Source organism: Mobula hypostoma, chromosome 1 (genome assembly GCF_963921235.1).
Source record: "Mobula hypostoma chromosome 1, sMobHyp1.1, whole genome shotgun sequence".
Lineage (NCBI taxonomy): Eukaryota > Metazoa > Chordata > Chondrichthyes > Myliobatiformes > Myliobatidae > Mobula > Mobula hypostoma.
The window spans coordinates 189,325,592-189,352,000 of NC_086097.1; the positions used below are offsets into that span (position 1 = coordinate 189,325,592).

At 38.7% G+C, this 26,409-nt stretch overlaps 1 protein-coding gene across 2 annotated transcripts in view; it reads right to left on the reverse strand.

The window, feature by feature from the left end:
- The window catches only part of lrrcc1 (leucine rich repeat and coiled-coil centrosomal protein 1), a 122,234-nt gene that overhangs the window by 9,069 nt on the left and 86,756 nt on the right, over positions 1–26,409 (reverse strand). For both annotated transcript variants that reach the window (XM_063041355.1, XM_063041362.1), the window contains exons 15-18: positions 16,083–16,257; positions 9,810–9,973; positions 7,531–7,739; positions 2,619–2,756 (exon numbers count right to left, since the gene is read on the reverse strand). In XM_063041355.1, the coding sequence (XP_062897425.1) occupies positions 2,619–2,756; positions 7,531–7,739; positions 9,810–9,973; positions 16,083–16,257 (686 nt within the window). The remainder of the gene's footprint in view (positions 1–2,618; positions 2,757–7,530; positions 7,740–9,809; positions 9,974–16,082; positions 16,258–26,409) is intronic.

The following is a 26,409-nucleotide window of genomic DNA, read 5'->3' on the forward strand; positions in this document are numbered from 1 at the left end:
TACTAAATTTCAATCAGAAAGCAATTTAATCAAACTGTAAAATCAATGAGATTTTCACAATTTGGCCAAGAAACTTGTAACTAAGAAAAAGAATAAAACTTAATTCTTGATATTTTTGAGCATAGTTTGCTTAAGAGGAGTGTCCTTTTCTTTAAGTCAAAGTAAAATATTGAACAATATCTTCCTTTCTTACAAATGTCTGAGAGGATTTCCTAGCGGTAAAATTTTACATTTTACTGTTAGTCTTTTTTGAGTCAACTCTTCAATTATAAATGACCATGTCCATATTCAACATTAAAATTAAAACTAATTAACTTGCCAGTGTCTAAATACACATTAGGCCAGATGGTGGCATTGTAATACTTTTTATCCCAATACAAGCAATTGTTTTACTGACTTGAAATTGGATCAATTTGGACATTTTTTTTTTGGCATTTCCTGATTCAATTTTAATAGAAAGTGAAATGTAATTGAAAATAGGGATTCGTGTACAAAGTCTGCAGTTTTACTTTGGGGTCCATTAGGCATTTGATGCACAGAAATGTTGACATTTTCATTTACACACGAGTAGCATGTGCCATTTACACATCACTCCTGCAGAGGACTTTGAAATTTGCTGCCCTGGTGCCTAGACCTAAAGAAACAATCATACCTTCCGACTCAGTTATGAACTCCCTTTAACCCACCCCACCCCACTCCATTCACTATCCTTCACAGTCACTTTCCTTCCAAGTCCTCTACATACCAATTCTGATCCAAACCATTTTATTTCATTTGTTTAAGAGATACTGTGTGAAACAGGCCCTTCCAGGCCAACAAACCACCTACTTAACACTAGCCAAATCACAGGACCATTACAATGACCAATTAACCTACTAACTAGTAGGTCTTCAGTCTGTGGGAGGAAACCCGAGCTCCTAGAGGAAACCACTGCGTTTCATGGGGACAATGTGCAAACTCTTTACAGATGGCACTAGAATTGAATACTGAACTCCAGAACATTCAGACCATTGCTCTGAAGCTCTATTCTCTAGTCCTCCTGTTGGGCCTTGCTTCCTGTAATCCATCTCCACAACCAATTGGGGTTTAAATAATTTCTTTATTTAGTCTGCAACAGCAAGGAGCAAAGGAAAGCTCTTTAGATGCAGAAGGCCTACCCTGGACCTCACGCACTAATGAATTTGAGTGGTTGGTCCGTATGATGTTTGGCTAGCTAAGAAAGACTGTTTAAATTACAAGATTTTTTTTTCCAGATATGTGGCAATACAGGAATCACATTTTCCATGTTTTGACTAGGATTAAGCAAAATTAAAAAATAACATTGCATTTATCCATTGCATTTTATCTTATGTTTTTATAAAAGTCATTTTCCTCAGATTGCAAAATGTTTCTCCAGGGATGATTTAATTTCTCGACTCTAATTCTGTGAAGCATGCCCAATTTTTCAATATTATAAAATGTAAATCAGTAAGACTGACAAATCATTTTAAGGTTCTTGCAGTTGAAATTGAAAATCAAGAATCAAATTTTCAGCAAAGTTCATATTTAAATTAAATTGTTAATTTGGGCAAATATAAAAAACCACCCACTAGAACATGTTAAACAAATATTGATAAAATGTATGGGATTGGGATAGCAGTTGTGAAAGCAAACATAACATTGAGACAAGCAAGAGAAAAGCTGTGGATGCTGGAAATCCAAGCAACACACACAAAATTCTGCAGGAACTCAGCAGGCCGGGCGGCATCTATGGAAAAAAAATACAGTCCATGTTTCAGGCTGAAACCCTTCGGCAAGGACTGGAGAAAAAAAAAAAGGTGAGGAGGAGATTTAAAAGGTGGGGAGAGGGGAGAGAGAACCACCAGGTGATAGGTAAAATCTTGAGTGGGAGAGATAAAGTAAAGAGCTGGGAAATTGATTGGTGAAAGACAGAAGGCCATGGAAGTAAGAAAAAGGGGGAAGGAGCACCAGAGAGTGGTGATGGGTGGGCAAGGAGATGAAGTGAGAGAGGGAAAAAGGGGATGGGAAATGGAGAAGGGGGGTTGGGGGGGCATTAACTGAAGTTTAAGAAATCGATGTTCATGCCATCAGGTTGAACATCCCAAACTGAATAAAAGGTGTTACCCAAACTGAATAAAAGGCTACCCAAACTGAATAAAAGGTGTTGTTCCTCCAACCTAAATGTGGCCTCATCATGACAGTGGAGGAGGCCATTGTTGGACATAACAGAATTAAAATGGGTGACCACTAGGAGATCCTGCTTGTTCAAGTGGTCGGAACATAGATACTTGGCAAAGCAGTCTCCCAATCTACGCCGGGTCTCACCGATGTACAGGAGGCTACACCAGGAGCACTGAACACAGTAAATAATTCCAAAAGACTCACAGGTGAAGTGTCGCCTCACCTGAAAGGACTGTTTAGGGTCCTGAATGGTAGTGAGGGAGGAGGTGTAGGGGCAGGTGTAGCACTTGTTCGACTTGCAAGGGTAAGTGCCAGCAGGTGGGGGGGGGGGGGCGGAGGGAAGAGAGGAAAAGATGTGCTTGGTTGTGGGATATTATACTCTTGGAACAAGTGGAGTAGCTAAAGTGATGATACTTCTTATTGTTGCCAAAACTTACTTTTGGGCTTCTAAAGCTTTGTCTCTTTCTTCAACAAGTTTCCTTTCTCTGGCATCAAAGGATTCTTTCATGTGTTTGACCTGTGTTTCCAACATGGTTAGTATCTCTGCCTTATCCTGCCACTTCTTGTTTACAGCACTACAAATACAAAAGACAAAAGCAAAACATAACAGATGTTGCAAAGGCACAAATTGCTATAAATACTCAGCTTTGAAAAGTGATTAACCTAAAACCCTATTTTTCTCTCTCTGCATTTACAACCTGAACCGTCTAAATATTTCTTACTATCTTTATTACACTTCAAGGAAAACAATTGCAAATGTTGTTCCACTCTTTAAGAAGGGAGAGAGGCAGATGAAAGGAAATTATAGGCCAGTTAGCCTGACTTCAGTGGTTCGGAAGATGATGAAGTAAAATATTAAATGTGAGGTCTCAGGTAATTGGAGGTGCTTGATACCATAGGCCAAAGTCAATATAGTTTCCTTAAGAGGAAATCTTGCCTAACAAATCTGTTGGAATTCTTTGAAGAAACAACAGGCAGGATAGACAAAGGAGTGTCAGTGGATGCTGTTTACTTGGATTTTATGAAGGTCTTAAGATGATGCACAAGAGGATGCTTAATAAGGAAGAGGTCATGGTATTATAGGAAAGATACTACCATGGATAGAAGATTGGCTGACTAGCAGAGGGCAAAGAACAAAAAGTATGCAAATAAAATGGGATTTTTTTTGGTTGGCTGCCAGTGACTAGTGGTGTTCCGCAGGGTTTGGTTTTGGGACTATATCTTTTTACATTGTACTGTCTGCAAACTTGGCCACAAAGCTATCAATTCCATCATTCAAATTATTGACAAAGACAGGTGGAGAGGCAGGTAGTATTAAGGAAGCAGGGAGTCTGCAGAAAGACTTGGACACATTGGGAGAATGGGCAAATAAGTGGCAGATGGAATAAAGTGCAAGAAGCGCATGATCATGCACTTTGGTAGCAGGTCCTTAGTACTTGCCCAAATACCGCATCTGGGCTGGATGTTTTCCGTGGGTCCACCTTCATGAAGAATGCTGTTATGTCGACCTTAAAGACTGAAGTCAGAAGGTCATCAAGACCTGTGGTAGTTCATGAACATTCCTCCATGCTTTGACAGTCAAAGCGAACATAGAAGGCATTGAGCTCATCTGGAAGTGAAGTCCTTTTGTCACATGTCACTTGCTTTCATTTTATAAGAGGTGATAGCATTCAAGCCCTGCCACAGTTGTCGAACATTCTTCACTGATTCAAGTTTAGTCTGGAATCCTTGTTAAGGATTCCCTAAAGTTAACTTTCAGGTTGAGTAGGTGGTTTAAGAAGGCAAATACAATGTTAGTATTAATTTTGAGAGGACTAAAATATAACAGCAAGGATGTGATGCTGAGGCTTTATAAGGCAATGGTCACATCACACTTGTAGTATTGTGAGCAGTTTTGAGAACCTTACCTAAGAAAGATGTGCGGGCATTGGAAAGAGTCCAAAGGAGGGTCATGAGAATAATTCAGGAAACAAAAGGGTTAACAATGACAAGCATTTGATGACTCTAGGCCTGTACTCGCTGGAAATTTGAAGAATGGGGGGTGGAGGGATCTCATTAAAGCCTATCAAATATTGAAAGGCCTATATTGAGTGGATGTGGAGAGGATGTTTCCTATAGTGAGTGACTCTAGCACCAGAGAGCACAGCCTCAGAATAGAGCGATGTCCATTTAGAACAGAGCTGAGAACGAATTTCTTCAGCCAGAGGGTAACAAATCTGTAGAATTCAGACAGCAGTTGAGGACAAGTCTTTGGGTGTATTTAAAATGAAGGTTCTTGGTTAAGTCAGGGTATCAAAGGTTATGGGGAGAAAACAGCAAAATAGTGTTGAGGGAGATAATAAATCAGCCATGATGGAAATATGGAGCAGACTCGATGGGCCAAGTCTTATTCTGCTCTTACGTCTTATGGTCTAATTTGAAGGAAGCTGAATAACTTCACTTGACATGATGCATCTGTTAGTTCGTTAATAACCCTTTATCAAATATGTATAGAGTAACTTTGTAATTCTTGGATTTTAATTAATGCATTTCCCTATGGTTTCACAGCAATTTTTGTTAAACAGACTGGATTACTTCTGATCAAGAGACTTACCTCCCAATAAGTAGAAGCGTGTATCTTGAGAATGAATGATTACGCTATTTTTAGTAATATGCTCATTGAATTAATGTTTTCTCCAACAATGTTATTATAGTCACTTAAGCAAACTGATTGAACAGACTAAAGTTTACTGATTACAAAGGTAATAATTTAAAAAAAAATATAAAACTGTGATAGGAAGGGCAATTGACAAAGATTGCAATTATAATATACAGTACAAACTGAAATACAATGATTAAACTTCAGAGTTCATTTCCTAGAAAAATACTTGTAAATGAAAAGAAATGTGTGAAAAGAATATTTAGTCTGTTCTTAACATTTAAACATATCTCGACTACCACCAAAGACAGTGTATTCCAGATACCCACCACTCTCTGCAAAACTTTGTTTTACATGTCATCCATATGAAAGCATAAGTACATCAAGGTAGTGCAAAGGAGAAGGTAAGGACCTCTTATTCCCTCAGATGGACTTAAATTCTCCTATGACACTATTTGAGAAAGAGTATGTCGTGCCCAATATTCTTAAAACTTGCCCCTCACATCTCCTTTGAAATTAACCCCAAATCTCATAATTCAAGATTCAAGATTGTTTAATGTCATTTCCTCCACACAACAAAATAATTATTACTCAGGATGTGATGTAGTACAAAAAAACAAGATGAAGACCACAGTAAGAATAAAAATCCACAATAAACATCATAAGATTGTGTATATACATAGGTTGATTGCATGTCCATAAAGTGATGCTAGGCTGTACGCAAGGTGAATGACAGGAAATAATAAAGTAGTGGTGGAGTTAATGGGTGGGGTGTTGATCGGTCTTATTACTTGGAGAAAGTAACTGTTTTATAGTCTTGTAGTTCTGGCATGGATGCTATGCAGCCTCCTCCCTGATGGGAGCGGGTCAAACAGCCCATGAGCAGGGTGGGTAGGCCCTTCCTCCCCGACCCCCGATTCACTCCTAACCTATTCACAAGACACCTTACAATGACCAATTCACCTATCCGGTACATCCTTAAATTATGGGAGAAAACCTGAGGGCTCAGAGAAAACCCACACATCCACAGGGAGAATGTAAACAAACTCCTTACCAGGTTTAACTCTAAACTCCGACGCCCAAGCTTTAAGAGTCATGCTAACCGCTATGCTACTGTGGTGCCCATTCTACATCCTCTCCAAATCCTCAACATCCTTCCTATAATGGGGCACTCAGTGTTCTGTGCAATTCTCCAGATGTGGCCTAACTGGAGTTTTGTAAAGCACAACATCGCTTCTTGACTTTTGAACTCAATGCCTCGACTAACAAAGGCAAGTATGCCAATTGCCTTTTTAACTACCCCATGGTTAAGAAATAAACTTCCAGGGAGCTACGAATTTGGACCCCAAAATCCCGCTGCTCAGCAAAATTATTAGGGGTCTTGCTCTTACCAGTGTGCTGCCTCTTTACATTTGACTTACCAAGGTGCAACAAGACACATTTGGCTGGGTTAATCTCCATTTGCCATTTCTCTGCCCTTATCTGTAACTGATCTATATCCTGCTGTGTTCTTTGCCAGTCTTCAAAGCTATCCACACCAGCACCATTGGAAAACCATGGCCTAATTATGAAAGCCAGCATGGCTTTCTGCGAGATGTCATAATTTACTAGTAGAAAATAGAATAGTATAGCGCAGGAATGGCCCAAAATATTGTGCTGAACTAAATAAGTTAAAATCAAGTGGTCAACTAGTCCCTCGCCCTGCTTATCCTCTTGCTCTTGATCAATGTACAGAATGCCTTGGGACTCTCTTTAAACCTACTTGCCAAGGTCTTTTCACAGTCCCTCTTGGCTTTTCTAATTCCCTTCTTGAGTTCATTTCTGGCTTCTTTAAAATCCTCAAGAGCTCTGTTTGATTCTAGCATCCTAAGCTTCACATGCCTCTTGCAAACATTTATCTAACAACCTGTCTTCGTTACCTTCACATAATTGTTATCTAATTTCTCTGATTTCTTATAGTCAATACTGATTTCAGATGAAATCTCCGATATCAAAATGGAAAAGCTTCAGTCGAAGTTGTTCACTTGGAAACATTGCACATTGACCATAAAAAACAAGTAAAATAATATAATATTGTATATTATATATTATATAAAATAATATAACAGGCAGTATAATATTGTCAGGACAGCGGGAACAACACTATTCTTTTTTCAAAAGGCTTAATACTCCACTGGGCAAGTAGTGCAGCCTAGGTTATATACTTGTATCTTTGCAATGGTACTATCAGCAAACTTTCAACTCAGCATTGACAGCAAGCTAGAGTCAACATACGAGGCAAAAAAAAAGGTACAGGTAAAGAACTAATTAGCTGGGTATGGATAAGCTGCTAGAAAGAATTATAGGAATCCATTCAAGTAAAACAAAACTTAATGACTAGAGCCTGAAGAGCTTGGGAAAGATTAATGGGTAGAATTTTTCCAGCTTTTACATAGCCATTCAGATACTGCTCAAGTACATCACAATAATTCAGTGCAAGAAATTAATGACAGCTAGTATGAAAAGACAACTGGAAGTATAGTATAGTAGTATATTTTATAATAAATCAATTGCCAACTGTCATGTATGTAGGTGATTTGAAACTTGATGTAATTGGTCTATTGTTAATAAACCACTATGAATAATTACTTATCAAATCTAAAATAGACCACTGCAACATCATGCAATTGAAAACATCACTTTTAATGTCAAAATAGTATATTGACATTTACCTGAATGCCCTGTTTTTTTCCTCCAGCTCAGCTTCTTTTTCTTCAAGCTGCCGCTTTAGTTCACTTTTCCGCTCTGAAAGCCTCTCAACTTTATCCTTCAGATCTTGTGATATTGCAGCTTCATTCTCTAACTGATCCTGGAAGCTTCTTTGATCTTGTAGGTTTTTCTCACGTATTTTCCTAATCTGTTCATCTCTTTCTTGTAAACCCTGCAAGGACAAACATTTTCATTATGGAAGGCTTATTCGGGAAGAGGACAAACTGCAAATGCACACAATGCGAGAAGGCCCACAGATATCCTAAATTGTAGTGAAATTAATTGTCAATTCAATGATTTTCTTTACAACTTTCTCCAAAATTTAATTAAACAGTTAAATCTGACTTGCCTTAGAATCACACAAAATTTACGGCAAATGAAGTCATTCAACTACAACCCTGTAGAAGATGGCAGAGTTTATTCGCCAAATAACTTATTTTAAAATAATAACACTAGAAGGCAATCCCAACAGAAAGTATTCCTATTGAATAAATGCAGTGCAAGCTTTATCTTCTTCTCCAATCCGGTCATGGACCATTAAGAAGATTTAATTCACCAGCTATGTTCAAAAGATGGATAGAATAATGAATTTGCAACCCACTTGATAGTACACTGAATTATTTATGCTTATAAATTCAAAACAGTGTTCCCAGTGTTGTGTAATAAAAAAAACATTTTCCTACGATTAATGATAAACATGATAATGATCAATTTTAATCCTGAGTGCATGTCATTTCTCGTGCAAAACTTCTTTGAAATCATGCTTGGACACTCTAGGGAACAAATAAATCATCCCAATTTCAACACCGTCATCATCAGCATCCATACGTCTTGAAAGACAATGGTGTGACACTTCCCTGATGGTTCTTGGGGTCATAAACTTGGGGCTATTAGTACTTTCTAGAGTGGCTGTACAGTCCCATTCTCGAGTGACAGTCTCTTTCACAACAGCTGCAGGTGAAGGAGGAAGGTGCTCTGGGTGATGCAGCTCTGGATTTTCTTCAGGCTCACGTGATGAGCATGTTGATCCTTGCTATCTCAGCATGTTGTGCACTGCTTTTGACTGCGGCTCTCCACACTCTCTGGTCTTCAACTGTTTCCTCCCATGTGTTGAGGTCGATGACTTGCAGATATCCCTGTCGCAGAGACATGGTCTTCCTTGTGGGTGGTAACCCTCACTCAGCTCATCAAGGAGCATGTCCTAGGAATATCATCCCTGCTGAAGTCGTTTGACATGGCCCAACCCTCTGCGGCATCTGTGGCTGTGTTGTCCGTGGTTGCTGGTGGTGTCAGCCTGCTGTGGAACCTCTGTGTTGGTGATTTTGTCCTGTCAGGAGATGTGCAAGATGAGCAAGTAGGTGGAACGAGTTTAGCCTCTTCTCTTGGCTGATGTATGGCATCCAAGCCTTGCTGGTGTAGAGGAGTGTGCTGACCACACACACCTGCTACACACACAGCTTGGCCTTTGTCAGCTGCCTGTTGTTCAGTCTAGCCATGACAGTTGAGGCTTTGGCAATCCTGCTGTTCACCTCGGCTTCAAGGGACAGGCAGCTGGTGATAGCCAACCCAAGACAGGTGAAGGAGTTAACTACATCAAGAGAGCAACCAATTTAAACCTGAACTATTAGGTTAACTCACTTACTTAGCGTTCATTGTTCTAACTCCACTGCACCATCCCCACCAACATTTTCTTTGATGCCATCCTCAAATCCCTTCCTTGATGCTTACGTTTCTAACACTAATCTACCAAACACAACATTCTTCAATCCAATCACCTGAAAATTCACCTCCTCACCAGATCAAAAATCAAAATTTAGGCAAGAGTATTAGGTAATATTGCATATATTTTTGTGTGAATGTGCCCTTTAAACTGCCTGTACTAGGACAGTTACCTTGAGCAATTCCAAACCAGTGGATACATTTTAGATGTCAATGTCATAATGTTTAAAATTTTATCTCTATACCTCTCTTCGTCTTTTCCAAATGTGTTTTAAAACCTACTCCTAAACAACTTACAATCATTCAATAGCTACTGACAAGTTTTATTTGATAATTTTCTTGTAAATCACTAAATGCGATTATTTTTGTTGAAATGACTATACTTAGCACTAAAGTTCAGATTTATTCATGCTTTGGAGTTAACTACTTTATAAAAATATTACTTTTTCCTGAGAAAGTTGTATAACAGCAATAATTTGCTTCTTAATATGCAGATTGTATTTTTTAACAATGAGAAACTCACTTCTTTAAGTTTTCTAATGGTATCAGTTTGATCATCCAAAATCTTTGTTTTGATCTTCAAGGCATTTAGGTCTTGCTCATTTTGCCTTTTTAGGGATTCCACCTCTGAAGTCAGCATTTCAATCCTTGCCTCCAGTCTTCCTCTGTCTTGTGCCAAAGACGACCCTGGGTAGTAGAAGTAGGAGGCACTCAGAGATGCAAAGTTATACAAAGTTAACAGTTATTTGAATTACTGTAAGCATGAAAGCCAATTTTGCACCACCAAGCCTAATTTATAGAACTCAAGACCAGTTTTAAATTTGTGGATATACATCATGTTTACCAATACATTTTGTGCATCTTTAAACCGAGCCTATATTGATCTTTATGGTCATTAAATGAATAAAATTTTAATATTCAAAACAGCTAGTGAAAATAATTTCTATTATTCATTAGCATATAAATACACTAATCCTTTAATACTGCCGCTGATTTTCACCATCTTTAGTGTTCTTACCTTTTATCAAAATATTCTGAATCTCAGTTTTAGTTCTGCTTATCTAGATCTTAGAAGCTAAATTCATATCATAATTTTACTGAAAAATCCAGCACTTTATACTTAATGTTTATAAAATGTTCAAAATACATTCACTCCAATCAATTTATGAAGAATAATGCTCGTAATTATAGATATAATGAAGAAAATGAATGAGGATGAGATATAACCTACAGAAAAATTTAAACCTTAAAAGCAGTTTAAGGGGAAAAAATTATCAAAGTACAAAGCAGTGGTTGAAATAAGTATGCTGCCTGACCTGCAGAGTACTTCCAATATCTTCTCTATTTTTGGCATCTGCGGTATTTTATTTTTGTAAGTTGATGTTTAGTGAGGTGTGCTCATAGGAGAGGCATATCAATCTGTGGGCAATCCAAAAGATGAAGTAATTTCTTTTTTAGGTAAATGTCTGTAAGAAGTATTTATTGAGGATAGCAAAAAAGGTGAATCTGTAGTCATTATTAAAAAGGTGAGCAGTACTACCATGGAAGTGGAAAACTGGCTAAGCCAATTTGATTTTAAAAATTGTAGGATTCGGAGGAGGGAGAATTTCAGAATGCTAGAAGTTATATCTCAGAGCCAGAGATGGCTGATTTTGTAAAAGGATTGGAGAATGGTGAGGTACCCCTTTTTGAAATGCAAGGCAGATATATTCTAGGTAATTACATACATTTGTAAATTAAACATAAATTTATCACATACCAAACTAAAAGCAACACAGTTTACAGTAACAAGCATAGGTTACAAAAATGGCATTCATGTGCACGACTCTCAGAATTATTTGAGGATAGGATGGGGAAGTATCAGATTACGTTAAGTTATACAAGAATGAAGGAATCCACTAAAATGCAGGACTTCATAGGGGTAGATAATTGTGCAGGGGGGAAGAGAGGTTGCAAATTGTTGGAGAAAAAAAATGAATTCAAGTTGAGGCAACACACATCAAAGTTGCTGGTGAATGCAGCAGGCCAGGCAGCATCTCTAGGAAGAGGTACAGTCGAAGTTTCAGGCCGAGACCATTCGTCAGGACTAACTGAAGGAAGAGTGAGTAAGAGATTTGAAAGTTGGAGGGGGAGGGGGAGATCCAAAATGATAGGAGAAGACAGGAGGGGGAGGGATGGAGCCAAGAGCTGGACAGTTGATTGGCAAAAGGGACATGACAGGATCATGGGACAGGAGGTCCGGGAAGAAAGACGGGGGGGGGGAACCCAGAGGATGGGCAAGGGGTATATTCAGAGGGACAGAGGGAGAAAAAGGAGAGTGAGAGAAAAAATGTGTGTATAAAAGTAAGTAACAGATGGGGTATGAGGGGGAGGTGGGGCATTAGCGGAAGTTAGAGAAGTCGATGTTCATGCCATCAGGTTGGAGGCTACCCATACGGAATATAAGGTGTTGTTCCCCCAACCTGAGTTTGGCTTCATCTTTACAGTAGAGGAGGCCGTGGATAGACATGTCACAATGGGAATGGGATGTGAAATTAAAATGTGTGGCCACTGGGAGATCCTGCTTTCTCTGGTGGACTTTCTTCCCGGACCTCCTGTCCCATGATCCTCTCGTATCCCTCTTGCCAATCACCTGTCCAGCTCTTGGCTCCATCCCTCCCCCTCCTGTCTTCTCCTATCATTTTGGATCTCCCCCTTCCCCACCAACTTTCAAATCTCTTACTCACTCTTCCTTCAGTTAGTCCTGACGAAGGGTCCCGGCCTGAAACGTCGACTGTACCTCTTCCTAGAGATGCTGCCTGGCCTGCTGCGTTCACCAGCAACTTTGATGTGTGTTGCTTGAATTTCCAGCATCTGCAGAATTCCTGTTGTTTGCAAATTCAAGTTGAGGACAGTTTTGCAGAATGTTTCAAAGGGTCCTGCTAGGTTAATTCCTCAATAGTGTATCTAATCATAATAATGCTAAAGTGTACACTGTGTACATCATTTATTTTGATAGAGTCTTAAAGAAAGTGGATTTGAAGTCCTATGTAAAATCAAACTTCCTATGAAAAAATGAAGCCGACTACAGACTTTACTAAAATGAGGATATTGGTTAAATGGCTGGTGAAATTACAAGTCAGTATGTTAAGTGGAAAACATAATAGTAGCAAGTTTCCTTGACCAGATGTGCAAAGGTTCATTTTCCATAAAGCCTCTAAAAATTAAAGTTGTTTATAAAACCACAAGATGGCAATACAATGTTACACACACACACAAGCTTACTAACTGCTGAATAATCAAAAAGGCTCTTAAAATACATTGCAGTACTTCAAATAGATTAACCATAGATATATAACATATTCTACATTAAATTCAACTTGATTCTGTATATATTATAAAAATTACTTTTATTAATTATTTTATCACTGTTTTTTCTGCTTTCCTCATTGATACCCCTCGAACAAAGTATTATTGAGTAAGCATTGCGTAATTAACAAGTTACTCTATTTTATTGTAAGTGCTGCTCTATGTAATACAAATGTGTTAATAATGTCATTCAAACAGCAGTGAGGAATTTGATACAACCTTACTGATTATAATAGAAATGGCAATAGTAAAATTCCCATGACGCAAAATTCAATGGATGATGATTAAAAAAACACATCAAGTACCACTGACTTCAAGTTTCAAAATGGTATGTTGGATTTTTTTTCTTAAATGGCTTACTTTACTTAAATTCCTAGAGGATTAACTTTAGGTAGCTTGAATTAGATTAAAGAAAGCACTGATTGCATTGATAAAAATAACAGAGTATCACCATTATTAGTTGCTTAACTTCTCAAATTATTAAGACAATAAAGCACACATAGGATAAGGTGTCTAGCTTCAGTCAGTCTGAAATTGCCAACCTTATCCTCTTGGACAATCTGGTGAAACGGCACTGATAGGAATTCATTTTGCAAATCTGTTGGATAATTAGATTGCCCTTTCAGTGACAGGCAGAATGGAACAGAAGGTGCAGCAAGGTTACAGGGTGGCCTGTTGATTCCAAGTGAGAACATTAGTAGAGCCGAATTATAGTTGCTTCTTCAGCAGAATGACCTTCATTCTTTATAATGGATAATTATTAATGAATAGTATTGGCAGTATTTCAGTGTCTTGGCATTATTTCAGTATAATGTGTTTAGTAGTATTAATGACCAATATTGCAATTCTGAATGTGTTTATTGTAAATAATTACATTGCAGCTGTAAAATCAAACCCTGTCATTTCTTTACTTCATCACAAGAAATGTTACTGTCTAATACAGGGTGAACATCTAGGTTTAAAGAATCCATTAGTAGATGTTTTTCAATTTCATTTCAACCTTTCTAATGAATAACCCATTTATATGCAAATTAGTGCAAATGACAAGTAATTCTATTTACAGTGTAGTGGTTAGAATTACACATGTCAAGTTCACAGAAGAGCAGAAACTTCTTACATTATACAAAATGCCTCACCTTGCATTGCTCAAACTACCCATTTCAGTGACCCCAATCATCCTTGAGAAATACTTGCTCCAAAGTGAAGCAGCAAATTGCAAAAGACATACAGCATCTTGATCATAATTTATCAATGAGAAGCTGGTCTGTCAGAACCAACAAAACTATCAGCAAGTTGCTTCCTTGACAACCAAATCATTGATTTAACAACTATCCGTGGGACACAGAATGGTATCAGGAACACTGTATATTAGAATATGCCTTAGCTATATAGGAGCAAATGTTTTGTATGCTGCTAATAAAGATCACCAATTAGAAGTATCTTTATCCATTGTTACCAGGGCAAGATGCAGTTTGACAATGGATCAAATGAACACAAACTAAACTTGATTAACTCAAAGGCTGTTGGGGCCTTTGTTAAAATTACTCAGTTCTGGGAGGCTCTTCAAGAAAGTTGAAAACAAATAAAACAACAAATGCTGGAATCTGAAACTTAAACAGAAATGAAGGAAGGATTCAGTGGGTCACGCAGCATCTGTGAGAGATTCTATTGTTTTAGGGCAGGGATCCTTCCTCAAAACTGGGGAGTGGAGGTCCTACAGTTTTTAAGAGATGAGGTGCGAAAAGGTGTGAGCACAATACAAAAGATTATATACAGACATTGGTTAAAACAAATCAGGTCTTCAGTGCCTTGTCCACTGATTGTTCACGAGGAGATACAGGGTGAAGCAGGGACATATGCATAACAGAAAATGATGACAAAGGAGTTACCTAAAGTCAGAAAATTAATTGTGTTACTTCTGGGGTTGCAACTGCATTAAAATAAGATGACATTCTTCTAGTTTATGTTGGCCTTACGATAGTAGTGAAGGAGGTTACAAACAGATAGGTCAGAAATGGAGTGGAATTGACAATTAACGTGGAAGCTGCATCAGCGCAAACTGCATTTGGTTTCTCCAATGTAGAGGGACCACATTGTGAATTGTGAATGCCATGGACCAGATTATAAATTCAAGTGCTTCACTGTTTCACCTGAAATGATCGACCATTTCCGACATCTTCGATTCTCTGCATTGTGTATGGACCATTCAGTTCATGACTGCTTGATCTACAGGTTTGCATCCATTTGTGGCTCTGTTGCAAGTGTCAAAATGCCTCCCACTCCCCATCTCACAGCACACTGCCATGCAACCAAGTCCAGCACCTGTTCAGTTACATCTTCTTTTCCCATCACCTTGGGACCTAAACAATGATTGCAGGGGAACTAGTAATTCACTCACTTCTTCCAATCTAGTGCACTGCATTTAGCACAGGTTTAGTAAAGAGCCCGTTTCCATTCTGTAGAACCAGTGCACTCTGGTGGGATAAGAAGCAATCACCCATCTGTTTTTGCCTTAATTTGTGTTCCACATTTAAATTTTAGTTTGCTTATGAGAAATAGGGTAAGAGTGAATTAAAATAATAATATTTCAAATTTAGGTCTACATCCAACTGATGAATGCGATCTATACTTCGCCCATTCCAAAGGTCCATCATAAAATCTTGACTACCACAGCAAAGCCACAAATGGCCACAAACACAATGGAAACTCTTAACGTCCTTTGTCCTTATATCTGACTAAATAACTAGTTACAGTATATAGTTAAGCATCAGAACAAAGCCAATCATCTTCCTTAGCTAAGAATAGAAAAGAAAATTCATTAAAGGGGTCAAGCTGCCTATAAAATGCCATGTGTAGGAGATACAGTTTCATTAATATGACTCAATAAAACAAAAAATGAACAAGACAGTTCAGCAACACAATGGCTATCCTGCCTGCCCAATGGCTGACTGATGAATTGATTGAAAGCCCGAATAAAACATCCTAGAATGGGAGGGTCAATCTTAGTTCCTGATAATCTTGTAAATTAGTACACTAACAATGGTTCAAACTGGTCAAGCAGTGGGAACTCAATGTTTTCTGCAACAACCTTGCCGTACCATTACATCATCAAGTGATTCCAAATGCACCAAAGACAACAAATTAATTTTGAATGTTAATTTTAGTTGATACAAACCCAAGTACTGTACATTCCACCAAATAACATACAACTTGTTTGCACAATTGTTTAATGCCTTTTACTTTTGGGAAGTTTTATAATGAAAAACAGAGCTGTAAAAACTATTATGTTTCTTGACAGCAATTAAAATAATGCTGCTTTCTTGCATTTTGCCTTCTCAGTTATTTTAAATTGTTAGAAGGTTAACAAATGAATTTAAAGTTAAACATAAATGAGTGAATATTTATATATACATTTTTTCCAATTGATCTCGTTAAGTAAAACATTCACCTTGTTGAGCTAACTCTTGTCCCCAGATCCTCTTTTCAGCCCGAAGTCCATCAATCACAGACTCCTGTGCAGTTAGTTGTGAAATCAGTCTAGATTTTTCTTGCTTAAGTAGCTCAATCTGAACTGTTTTTCTCTTATCTTCTTCAGCTGTATGTTCAAATGCTCGGAACTGGCTCTAAACCAATATTAAAGAGAATTTCAAATATCAAACTGTTTACAGTAATCCTAATAAGACAATTTTTGCAGTTTTCTCAGTCATACTATGTAACCTCAGTGGCAGAATCACAAATACTTCTTTTCTGCAGTTATTCTACTGAAATTAAAGAAGCTGAAGTAGTTAGATCACCCTATGTGGAAGTTCACATCCCATGCTACTTCCAAAGAAACTATGAAAAGAATTCCACATCATTTATTTTGCTAATGCACAATAGAACTTCTAAGAAAGTGAGCAAAAACTGAAATGCAAGATGATTACCATATACTTGTCACCTTATACAAGTGATGACCATTGCAATTTTGTCTGAATTACAAGAGCATTTGGTCCAGATATTACAAAGCTTGATTATATCCACGTGCAAAGTGCTTAACACTAAGTTCTATTATATCCATCTGTATTTCAATATGATAATAATCAGTTTTAATTGCTTAAAATCAAATACTTTATCAAACATGTTGGCTTTACAATTGTGATAAGACAGCACAGAGCACAAGAGTTACAAGGATCAAACAAGACCTACGAACAACAGTGACTGAATATATGTCGTGAACTACAGAAGTTAATGACTTTTTATGATACGCATTTGCATCCTTGACCCTTACTCAGAAACTAATGGGATTCTTGCTCACAAAAAGGGCAAACTAATGATAAGAAAAATGAAATTATTGTCAGATAGAGCCATTCATAATCAAACAATAAATGGTCTAAATTGCTGCAGATAACTTGTCTTTAAAAAACACAGAAAATTAAAAATTGCAGACACTGAAAACCTGAAATAAAAATGGAAAATGTTGAGCGTTGACACTCTCCAGAGCTAGCAGCATCTAAGAAAAAAATGGAAATGTTAATTCTGTTTTTCTTTCCAGACATGCATTTGGTTGAAAGTAATGGATTTGTATGTTCAATATACCATCCTTACAATATGCTACCTATTACTCTGGGCTACTCATTTTTCATCATGTGTTCCTCCTCAAAACTATTTTATATAGAACTATCTATTGAAGGCAGTTTATATTATGGATGTTGAGTTACAACCTGATACTTTAAACTACATTAGAAATTAGGATAGTGGTTTTCACAATTTTAGGAAAGCTGGTTTAACCAATACTTACTTCTAAAAGCTTAAATTTCTGACACATACAGTACAGGTCATTCTCATGGAATGAATGGGTTCCATTCTCAGACATTCCTATGTTGATCTATGTCCACAAGTCAGAATATACATGAAAATTACTCAGTATAACAATCATATCTCCACAGTATTACCATCAAAAGCACATACAGTAAGACTGATAAGAATGAACAGTTGCTAAAAATGAAGGGACTTTTGAAATTAATATCATGGGAGTTCATTCATATGGAGATGGTGTCCATCAGTTGGACTTCATAATCTGGTGACAGCTTGAATATACAGTCAGGACATGCCATTTTCCTTATTTTACTTTGCCAAACAATTTAATGACATTACTATATTGTAAGGGAATGTATTAATGTTTCATACTTAAACACTGTACCAGAAGAATGGGGAGCTGTTATTGGCAGGATCCTAAACTATGGTCCTTCCTCACAATGCCTTTGTGATGGCTGCACAGCTCAACAGGTACTCCTGTACCTTGGAATGTGCCCATATTCAGCACTTAGTTGCAGATATCACCTGGTGTGTAAGGCCAACGAGTTTTGGGCAAACCAAAGCATATCTTTCATTGAGTTGATCTTCCCACAAAAGTAAATGTTTATCCCTGTATGAGCCCTTCAGAAAACCCCATAGAGCATAGGATCCAGTGTTATTTGTAATTAAGTTCGGCAAAGACATTTTCAGATCTTCTTGGCAAGCAAAGTCCATCTGCACCATCTTTCGTATAGGGAGATAGTTCGTCCATACAACCCAAAACTTAAAAGCAGCACCGATAGCAATACTTCCATTTCACATCTACGACCTACCAAAGGGTAATAACCATTAGTGCCTGCATATGCTACTAAGGTTACATTGTAGTTGCTTAAAATGACACCTAGGTTTTTACAAAAACTATTATAGTGTGGTGTGAAATTATGACAAATGCAATCCATACAGCTTGTAGGTTATGCTTAATTCACAGAATGTTTAGTTCATTGAATTTTGTCTTCTTAGGATTTCAGATTTTCTATGCAAAAAATGTGATCCATATTGAAGAACCACGATTTGTATCTTTCACATTAAAAGTGCTATAGGTGCACACGTTTGCCATGAATTAACTTTTACTTTTCTGAAACAATTTTTGTATAATATAAGCAGAACATACAGGAAATACTCAGTAGGTCAGCTACAAAGTTAACATGCTTATCTACAGCTGTACCCTAGTTTTTTTCCCCTATTTTTCCAGCATATTTTGTTTTTAGATTTCTAGCATCTGTAGATTAAAAAATATATTAATGTAAATATATTCATCAAATTTTTCGTACTTTTGAACTCTGCAATTAAATAGGGCCTGGTGAGATGGAACATGGAATCGTGTACAGATCTTGTCTCCCACCCAGAAAAGTATATACTTGCAATGGAAGTTTCACTAGATTGAATACTGGAAGGGAATGATTATTTCATGAATGTAGATTAAGCTAAGTCTTTACCCTTGAGAGCTCAGAAGAATAAGAGATGATCTCATTAAACATTCCTTTCTGCACAGGGGAGTGAATCATTGGAATACCTTCTCTAAGAGTGGTGTGGAAGATCAGTGACTGAGCACAGCAAAATCAGTAAATTTTCAGACATTAATGAAACTGCACTACATGGAAATAGAAGATAAAAATGGCAGAGATCAAAGGTCATCAATTTTACCAAATGGCAAATCAGATACTAGGAGATGAAAGACCCACTTCTATGCCTTTACATTTTCCATATACATTGCAGTGATATAGGTCATAATCTTTTTTGCACTAAATTCTCAATTTGCTCTTTGAAACGTACAAATGACCCCTGCATTATGGCTGTTTGGCTAATTTGTTTCACAAATCACAACTCAGAAATTTAAGATACAGAATAAAATGATCTTGTGTGGAATTAAGAATGTAGATTAACATGGGCAGTTGATAAATTGGAAATATTTTTGCACTTTGATTTTACAGTACTTTGAATTGAGTCATACAGAAATATAGATGAACCTTGTAGGTACCATGGTAGCAAAGCAGTTAGTGCGACGCTATTAGCTCTGGGTGTTTTGGAGTCTGGAGTTCAATTCCGGCGCCATCTACAAGGAGTTTGTACATTCTCCCCTTGAAAAGCATGGGTTTCCTCCCAGAATCCAATGATGTACCAGTCAGTAGGTTAATTTGTCATTGTAAATTGTCCTGTGATTAAGCTAAATAGGTGGGTTGCTGGGCAGTGTGGCTCGTTGGGTTTTTTTCCAAGCTATCTTTTTAAAAAAAAAATGAACACAAAATTTACTCTGGAGACACAAGAGACTGCAAATACTGGAAACTTACCTGCCTGTCTGCCACCTACCACCCCTTCTCAGCTCACGAATCGCTGTAGGATCTTTTCATGCTACCCCTCTTCTCATTGACCATCTTGCCTCTTGATTTCTAGTTCCTATGCAGGGTTTCAACCTGAAACGCTGACAATTCCTTTCTGTCCACAGCTGCTGCATAACCCCTTAGTTATTCCAGCACAAAATTTACTTAATTCAACTTGCGTTTTCCAGGAATGCAATGATGGTCACTTCGCCTCCCCCACCCCCTACCACTTCATGTAACAAAAGGTTTGTGAATAGGCAAAGTGAATAGGAATAAGGAACCTTGGTTCTCAAGGGATATTGCAACTCTGATAAAGAAGAGGGAGTTGTATGAACATGTATAGGAAGCAGGGAGTAAATAAGGTGCTTGAGGAGTACAAGAAGTGCAAGAAAATACTTAAGAAAGAAATCAGGAGGGCTAAAAGAAGACATGAGGTTGCCTTGGCAGTCAAAGTGAAGGATAATCCAAAGAGCTTTTACAGGTATATTCAGAGCAAAAGGATTGTAAGGGATAAAATTGGTCCTCTTGAAGATCAGAGTGGTCGGCTATGTGCGGAACCAAAGGAAATGGGGGAGATCTTAAATAGGTTTTTAGCGTCTGTATTTACTAAGGAAACTGGCATGAAGTCTATGGAATTAAGGGAAACAAGTAGTGAGATCATGGAAACTGTACAGATCGAAAAGGAGGAGGTCCTTGCTGTCTTGAGGAAAATTAAAGTGGATAAATCCCCGGGACCTGACAGGGTGTTTCCTTGGACCTTGAAGGAGATTAGTGTTGAAATTGCAGGGGCCCTGGCAGAAATATTTAAAATGTCGCTGTCTACAGGTGAGGTGCCGGAGGATTGGCGAGTGGCTCATGTTGTTCCGTTGTTTAAAAAAGGATTGAAAAGTAATCCCAGAAATTATAGGCCAGTAAGTTTAATGTCGGTAGTAGGTAAGTTATTGGAGGGAGTACTAAGAGACAGAATCTACAAGCATTTGGATAGACAGGGACTCATTAGGGAGAGTCAACATGGCTTTGTGCGTGGTAGGTCATGTTTGACCAATCTATTGGAGTTTTTCGAGGAGGTTATCAGGAAAGTGGATGAAGGGAAGGCAGTGGATATTGTCTACATGGACTTCAGTAAGGCCTTTGACAAGGTCCCGCATGGGAGGTTAGTTAGGAAAATTCAGTCGCTAGGTATACATGGAGAGGTGGTAAATTGGATTAGACATTGGCTCAATGGAAGAAGCCAAAGAGTGGTAGTACAGAATTGCTTCTCTGAGTGGAGGCCTGTGAGTAGTGGTGTGCCACAGGGATCAGTGCTGGGTCCATTGTTATTTGTCATCTATATCAATGATCCAGATGATAATGTGGTAAATTGGATCAGCAAATTTGCTGATGATACAAAGATTGGAGGTGTAGTAGACAGTGAGGAAGGTTTTCAGAGCCTGCAGAGGGACTTGGACCAGCTGGAAAAATGGGCTGAAAAATGGCAGATGGAGTTTAATACAGACAAGTGTGAGGTATTGCACGTTGGAAGGACAAACCAAGGTAGAACATACAGGGTTAATGGTAAGGCAGTGGAACAGAGGGATCTGGGAATACAGATACAAAATTCCCTAAAAGTAGCGTCACAGGTAGACAGGGTCGTAAAGAGAGCTTTTGGTACATTGGCCTTTATTAATCAAAGTATTGAGTATAAGAGCTGGAATGTTATGATGAGGTTGTATAAGGCATTGGTGAGGCCGAATCTGGAGTATTGTGTTCAGTTTTGGTCACCAAATTACAGGAAGGATATAAATAAGGTTGAAAGAGTGCAGAGAAGGTTTACAAGGATGTTGCCGGTTACAGAGAAAGGTTGAATAGGTTAGGACTTTATTCCCTGGAGCGTAGAAGAATGAGGGGAGATTTGATATAGGTATATAAAATTATGATGGGTATAGATAGAGTGAATGCAAGCAAGCTTTTTCTACTGAGGCAAGGGGAGAAAAAACCAGAGGACATGGGTTAAGGGTGAGGGGGGGGGAAATTCTGAAGAGAACATTAGGGGGGGCTTCTTCACACAGAGAGTGGTGGGAGTATGGAATGAGCTGCCAGACGAGGTGGTAAATGCGGGTTCTTTTTTAACATTTAAGAATAAATTGGACAGATACATGGATGGGAGGTGTATGGAGGGATATGGTCCATGTGCAGGTCAGTGGGACCAGGTAGAAAATGGTTCGGCACAGCCAAGAAGGGCCAAAAGGCCTGTTTCTGTGTTGTAGTTTCTATGGTTTTCTATGGTTTGTATTTCTCTATGGCTGAATGTTTCCAAATATGCTTTAGTAAAACAAAATTATAATCTTCAGAATTTTAGTAGAAGACTGGAAATATTTATAAATGTTTTATATACACAATTCAGTTTAGAATTTATTGAAAAAACAATACCAGTTAACAAGGTGAATCAGACAACAGAGAGAGATGTCTTAAACTTCTGGTTTAAGACGGCGCGTGAAGATGTGCGACAGCTTACTGGTAGAACGTAAGGCAAGAGATTTGACTAAAATATTACTTATAGCATCTTTTCTGAAGCAAATTGTGGTGAACATTTGCCACAGACAGTGAGAAGCTGGGCTGAGGCGAGGCTGGTTTGGGGGATGGGCTGTGCTGGGGCATCGTGGGGCTTAACGTGTTCCAGCCGGGGTCACAGATGGAGTTCGCATCGCTGCTGGATATGGAGTGAACGATTTGAAGAGGAGTCAATGTGGAAGAGTTTTGATGCCAGTCCACCTAACCCGGGTGTGAAGATGGATTGCTCCAAGCCAACTTGGTGAAATTGAGAACCATTTCGCGCTGGGTAGCCCAAGCATATTGTGGCGCCGGAGTCAAGGTCCTAGAGCGAGGCACTACCCGGTGCTTGGACAACTTAAACACCAGCACAGATAGACTGGAAGCCTGAGGGTCAGGAATGGAGGCAAGGGTTGGGCTGATTTCGCTCGCTCTCCCATGAACATTCATTTTCTCTCTGTGGCGCCAAGGCTGTGAACTGATGCCGCTGCTGTGCATTTTTACTCCGCTGGTGTGATGAACTGGGACCGAGATTTGGGGCTACTCTGGCTGCTCTGGGGACTCAGTCTGGTTTGGAATGCTTCTTTCTCTGCGCAGTGGTTTTTGGTCATTTTTTTAAATTAATTTTTTTAAAATTTCTTGCTTTGTGGCTGCCTGTAAGCAGACAAAATCTCAAGGTGTATAATTTATACATTCTTTGACAATAAATGTGCTTTGAATCTTTATTAAAACTCAAACAAAGTCAGGAACCAATAGGTAGAGCATGGTGCGACTAATGTCCTGAGCAGAATATATTTCAATGCATGGAGTATTGTAGGAAAGGCAGGTGAGCTTAGGGGATGGATCAACACACAGAATTATGATATTCTAGCTATTAGATAGAGAGACAGATAGATGCTTCATTGATCCCAAAGGAAATTACAGTGCCACAGTAGCATTAAAAGTGCACAGATATATAAATATTAGAAGAGAAATAGAAAGAATAAAAAATAAGTTACTTCAAACAGTCTAACAGGAGGGAGTCATCACTTCCCCAGGTATAGGTTGACTCATTATAGAGCCTAATGACCGAAGGTAAGAATGACTTCATATAGCGCTATTTGGAGCGGCACAGTTATCTTAGTGAGATTTGTTTTCAGGAGGGGCAGGAATGGCAGCTCAATATTTTGCTTGAATTTCCAGCATCTGCAGATTTCCTCGTGTTTGCATTCAATATTCCGGGGTTCCATTGTTTTGGACGCAATAGAGCAGGAGGGATTAGAGGAGGAGGGGTGGCGTTACTAGCCAGGGAAAATGCCACTGCAGTCCTCAGTCAGGACAGACAGGAGGACTCATCCAGTGAGGGTTTACAGGTTGAACCAAGAAAGAAGAAAGATATGACCAAGTTAATGGGGCTATATTACAGATTACCCAACAGTCTGAGGAAGGAATTTAGAGGAACAACTTTGCAGAGAGATCGTAGACTGTTGCAAGAAACATAAGTTTGTTATTGTAGGTGATATTAACTTTCCATATATTGACTGGGACTCCCGTGCTGTAAAAGGACAAGAAGATGGGATACAGTTTGTCAAATGGATTCAAGAAAATTTCCTTAATCAGTATGTAGAAGTCCCAATTAGAGAGTGTGCGACATTTGATCTGCTATTAGGGAATGAGACAGAAGTTTGTGTAGGGGAACACTTTACACTTAGTAATCAAAATGCCATTAGTTTCAAAGTGAATATGCAAAAAGGTAGGTCTGGTCTGCGGGATGGGACTCTAAATTGGAGGAAGGCCAATTTTGATGGTATCAGAAAGGATCTGGAAAGTGTGGATGGAACAGGCTGTTTTCTGGCAAAAGTGTACTTGGTTAAGTGGAAGGCCTTCAAAAGTGAAATTTTGAGAGTGCAAAGCTTATATGCACCCATCAGAATAAAAGGTAAAGATAACAGGTTTAGAGAACTTTGGTTTTCAAGAGATACTGAGGCCCTGATTAAGAAAAAAAAGGTGTATAGCAGGTCTAGGAAGGTAGGAACAAAAGAGGTGCATATGGAGTACAAGAAATGAAAGAGAACACTAAAGATATCAGGAAGGCTTAAAAGAAGGCATGAGGTTGTCTTAGCAGACAAGGTGAAGGAGAATCCTGAAGGATTCTACAGAGATGTTAAGAGCAAAAGGTTTGCAAGGGACAGAATTAGTCATCTGGAATATCATAATGGTAATCCATGCGTGGAGCCAAAAAAGATGGGGAAACCTGAAATGAACTATTTTCATCTGTATTCACTCAGGAGGTGGCCAGACTCTACAGAAATGAGGCAAGGCGGCATCAACTTCATGGACCCTAAACAGATTACAGAGCTGTTTGCTCTCTCTCGAGGCAAATTAAGGTGGATAAATCCCCAGGGCCTGACAAGGTGTTTCTGTGTGAGGCAAATGCAGAAACTGCCGGGGCCCTAGCAGAGATATTAAATTCATCCTGATGACTGGAGGATATCCAATATTGCTCTGCTGTTTTAAGAAAGACTCTAAAAATAAATCAGGAAATTATAGGCCGGTGAGCCTGACATCAGGTTATTGGAAGGTATTCTAAGGAACCAGATTTACAAGTATTTGTATAGACACGGACTGATTAAGGATAGTCAGCATGGCTTCATGCATGGTGGGTCATGTCTAATCAATCAGAGTTTTTCGAGGAAGTTACTAGAAAAGCTGATGAAGGAAAGGCAGTGGATTTTGTCCACATGGACTTTAGCAAGGCATTTGACAAGGTTCCACCTAGCAGGTTGGTCAGGAAAGTTCAGTCACTTGGGACTCAAGATGAGGTAGTACATTGGGTTAGACAGCGACTTTGGGGGAGAGGTCAGGGTGTGGTAGTAGAGAGTTGCCTCTCTGACTGGAGGTCTGTGACTAGTGGTGTGCTATGGGGACTGGTGTTGAATCTGTGTTGTTTTCATCCATATCAATGATCTGGATGATAACGTGGTTAACCGGATCAGCAGATTTGCAGATGACACCAAGATTAGGGGGTGCAGTGGATAGCAAAGGCAGCTAACATGGCTTACAGTGGAATCTAGACCAACTAGAAAAATGGGCTGAAAAAATGGCAGATGGAATTTAATGCAGACTATTATCAGGTGTTGCACTTTGGTAGGACCAACGAGAGAAAATTTGCTGCGTCTGGAGGACCTGAATGATAAGGAAAGGTTGAGTAGGTTAGGATTGTATTCCTTAGAACGTAGAAAATTGAGAGGGGATTTGATAAAGGTATACAAAATTATGAGGGGTACAGTTAGGGTAAATGCAAGCAAGCTTTTTCCGCTGTTGGGTTCTACCTCATCCAGAGGTCATGGGTTAATGATGAAAGGTGAAATATTTAAGGGGAATATGGAAGAGACTTCTTCACTCAGAGGGTTGTGAGAGTGTGGAATAAGCTACCAGCACAAGTGGTGCATGTGAGCTCAATTTCAATGTTTAAGTGAAGTTTGGATAAGTACATGGATGGTAGAGGTACAGAGGGCTGTGGTCCCAGTCAAGGCTGGATTTAGTGGGGCTGGAGGCCCTGGTGGGCCCCTGCCGATACCGTAAAATGCTGCTGTATCAAGCAAAAAAAGGCAAGAACAAGAGCAAAGGTCGCACTGGTCTAAATATCAAAGCTGTGGACCAAGACATTGGTTTAGCACCATACCTAGGCTATAAACTTACAGGCCTTAAGAGGGAGGACAGAAAGTAATGCAGATTCTTAGTTTGAAGGACAGTATCTAAAGCATTCAAAAATAGACCTAGGCTTAGTTGGCTTAGTAAAGTTATGAGGGAGACGAAGTATGATGTACCCAACCAATCTTAAATCTTCATTTAGCTATTGCTGCACATACCATAGGCCTTATTTCTCAAACAATGCCAAAGCATTTTTATCTGGTATTTTTCTCAACCGTGTGTTCTGAGAAAGTAAAATGGAAATGAGAGACAAAAAGGCAAAGTGAGATGGCATTATGGCAAACTAGGAACCTTGACAATACTCCAACAATCTTTTTGAAAAATGAGGTCTAGCACATAATAACCTATTGCTGTACTGTATGGCTTGCAGAGTAAAGACCACTTATTACTTACTAGGTTTGT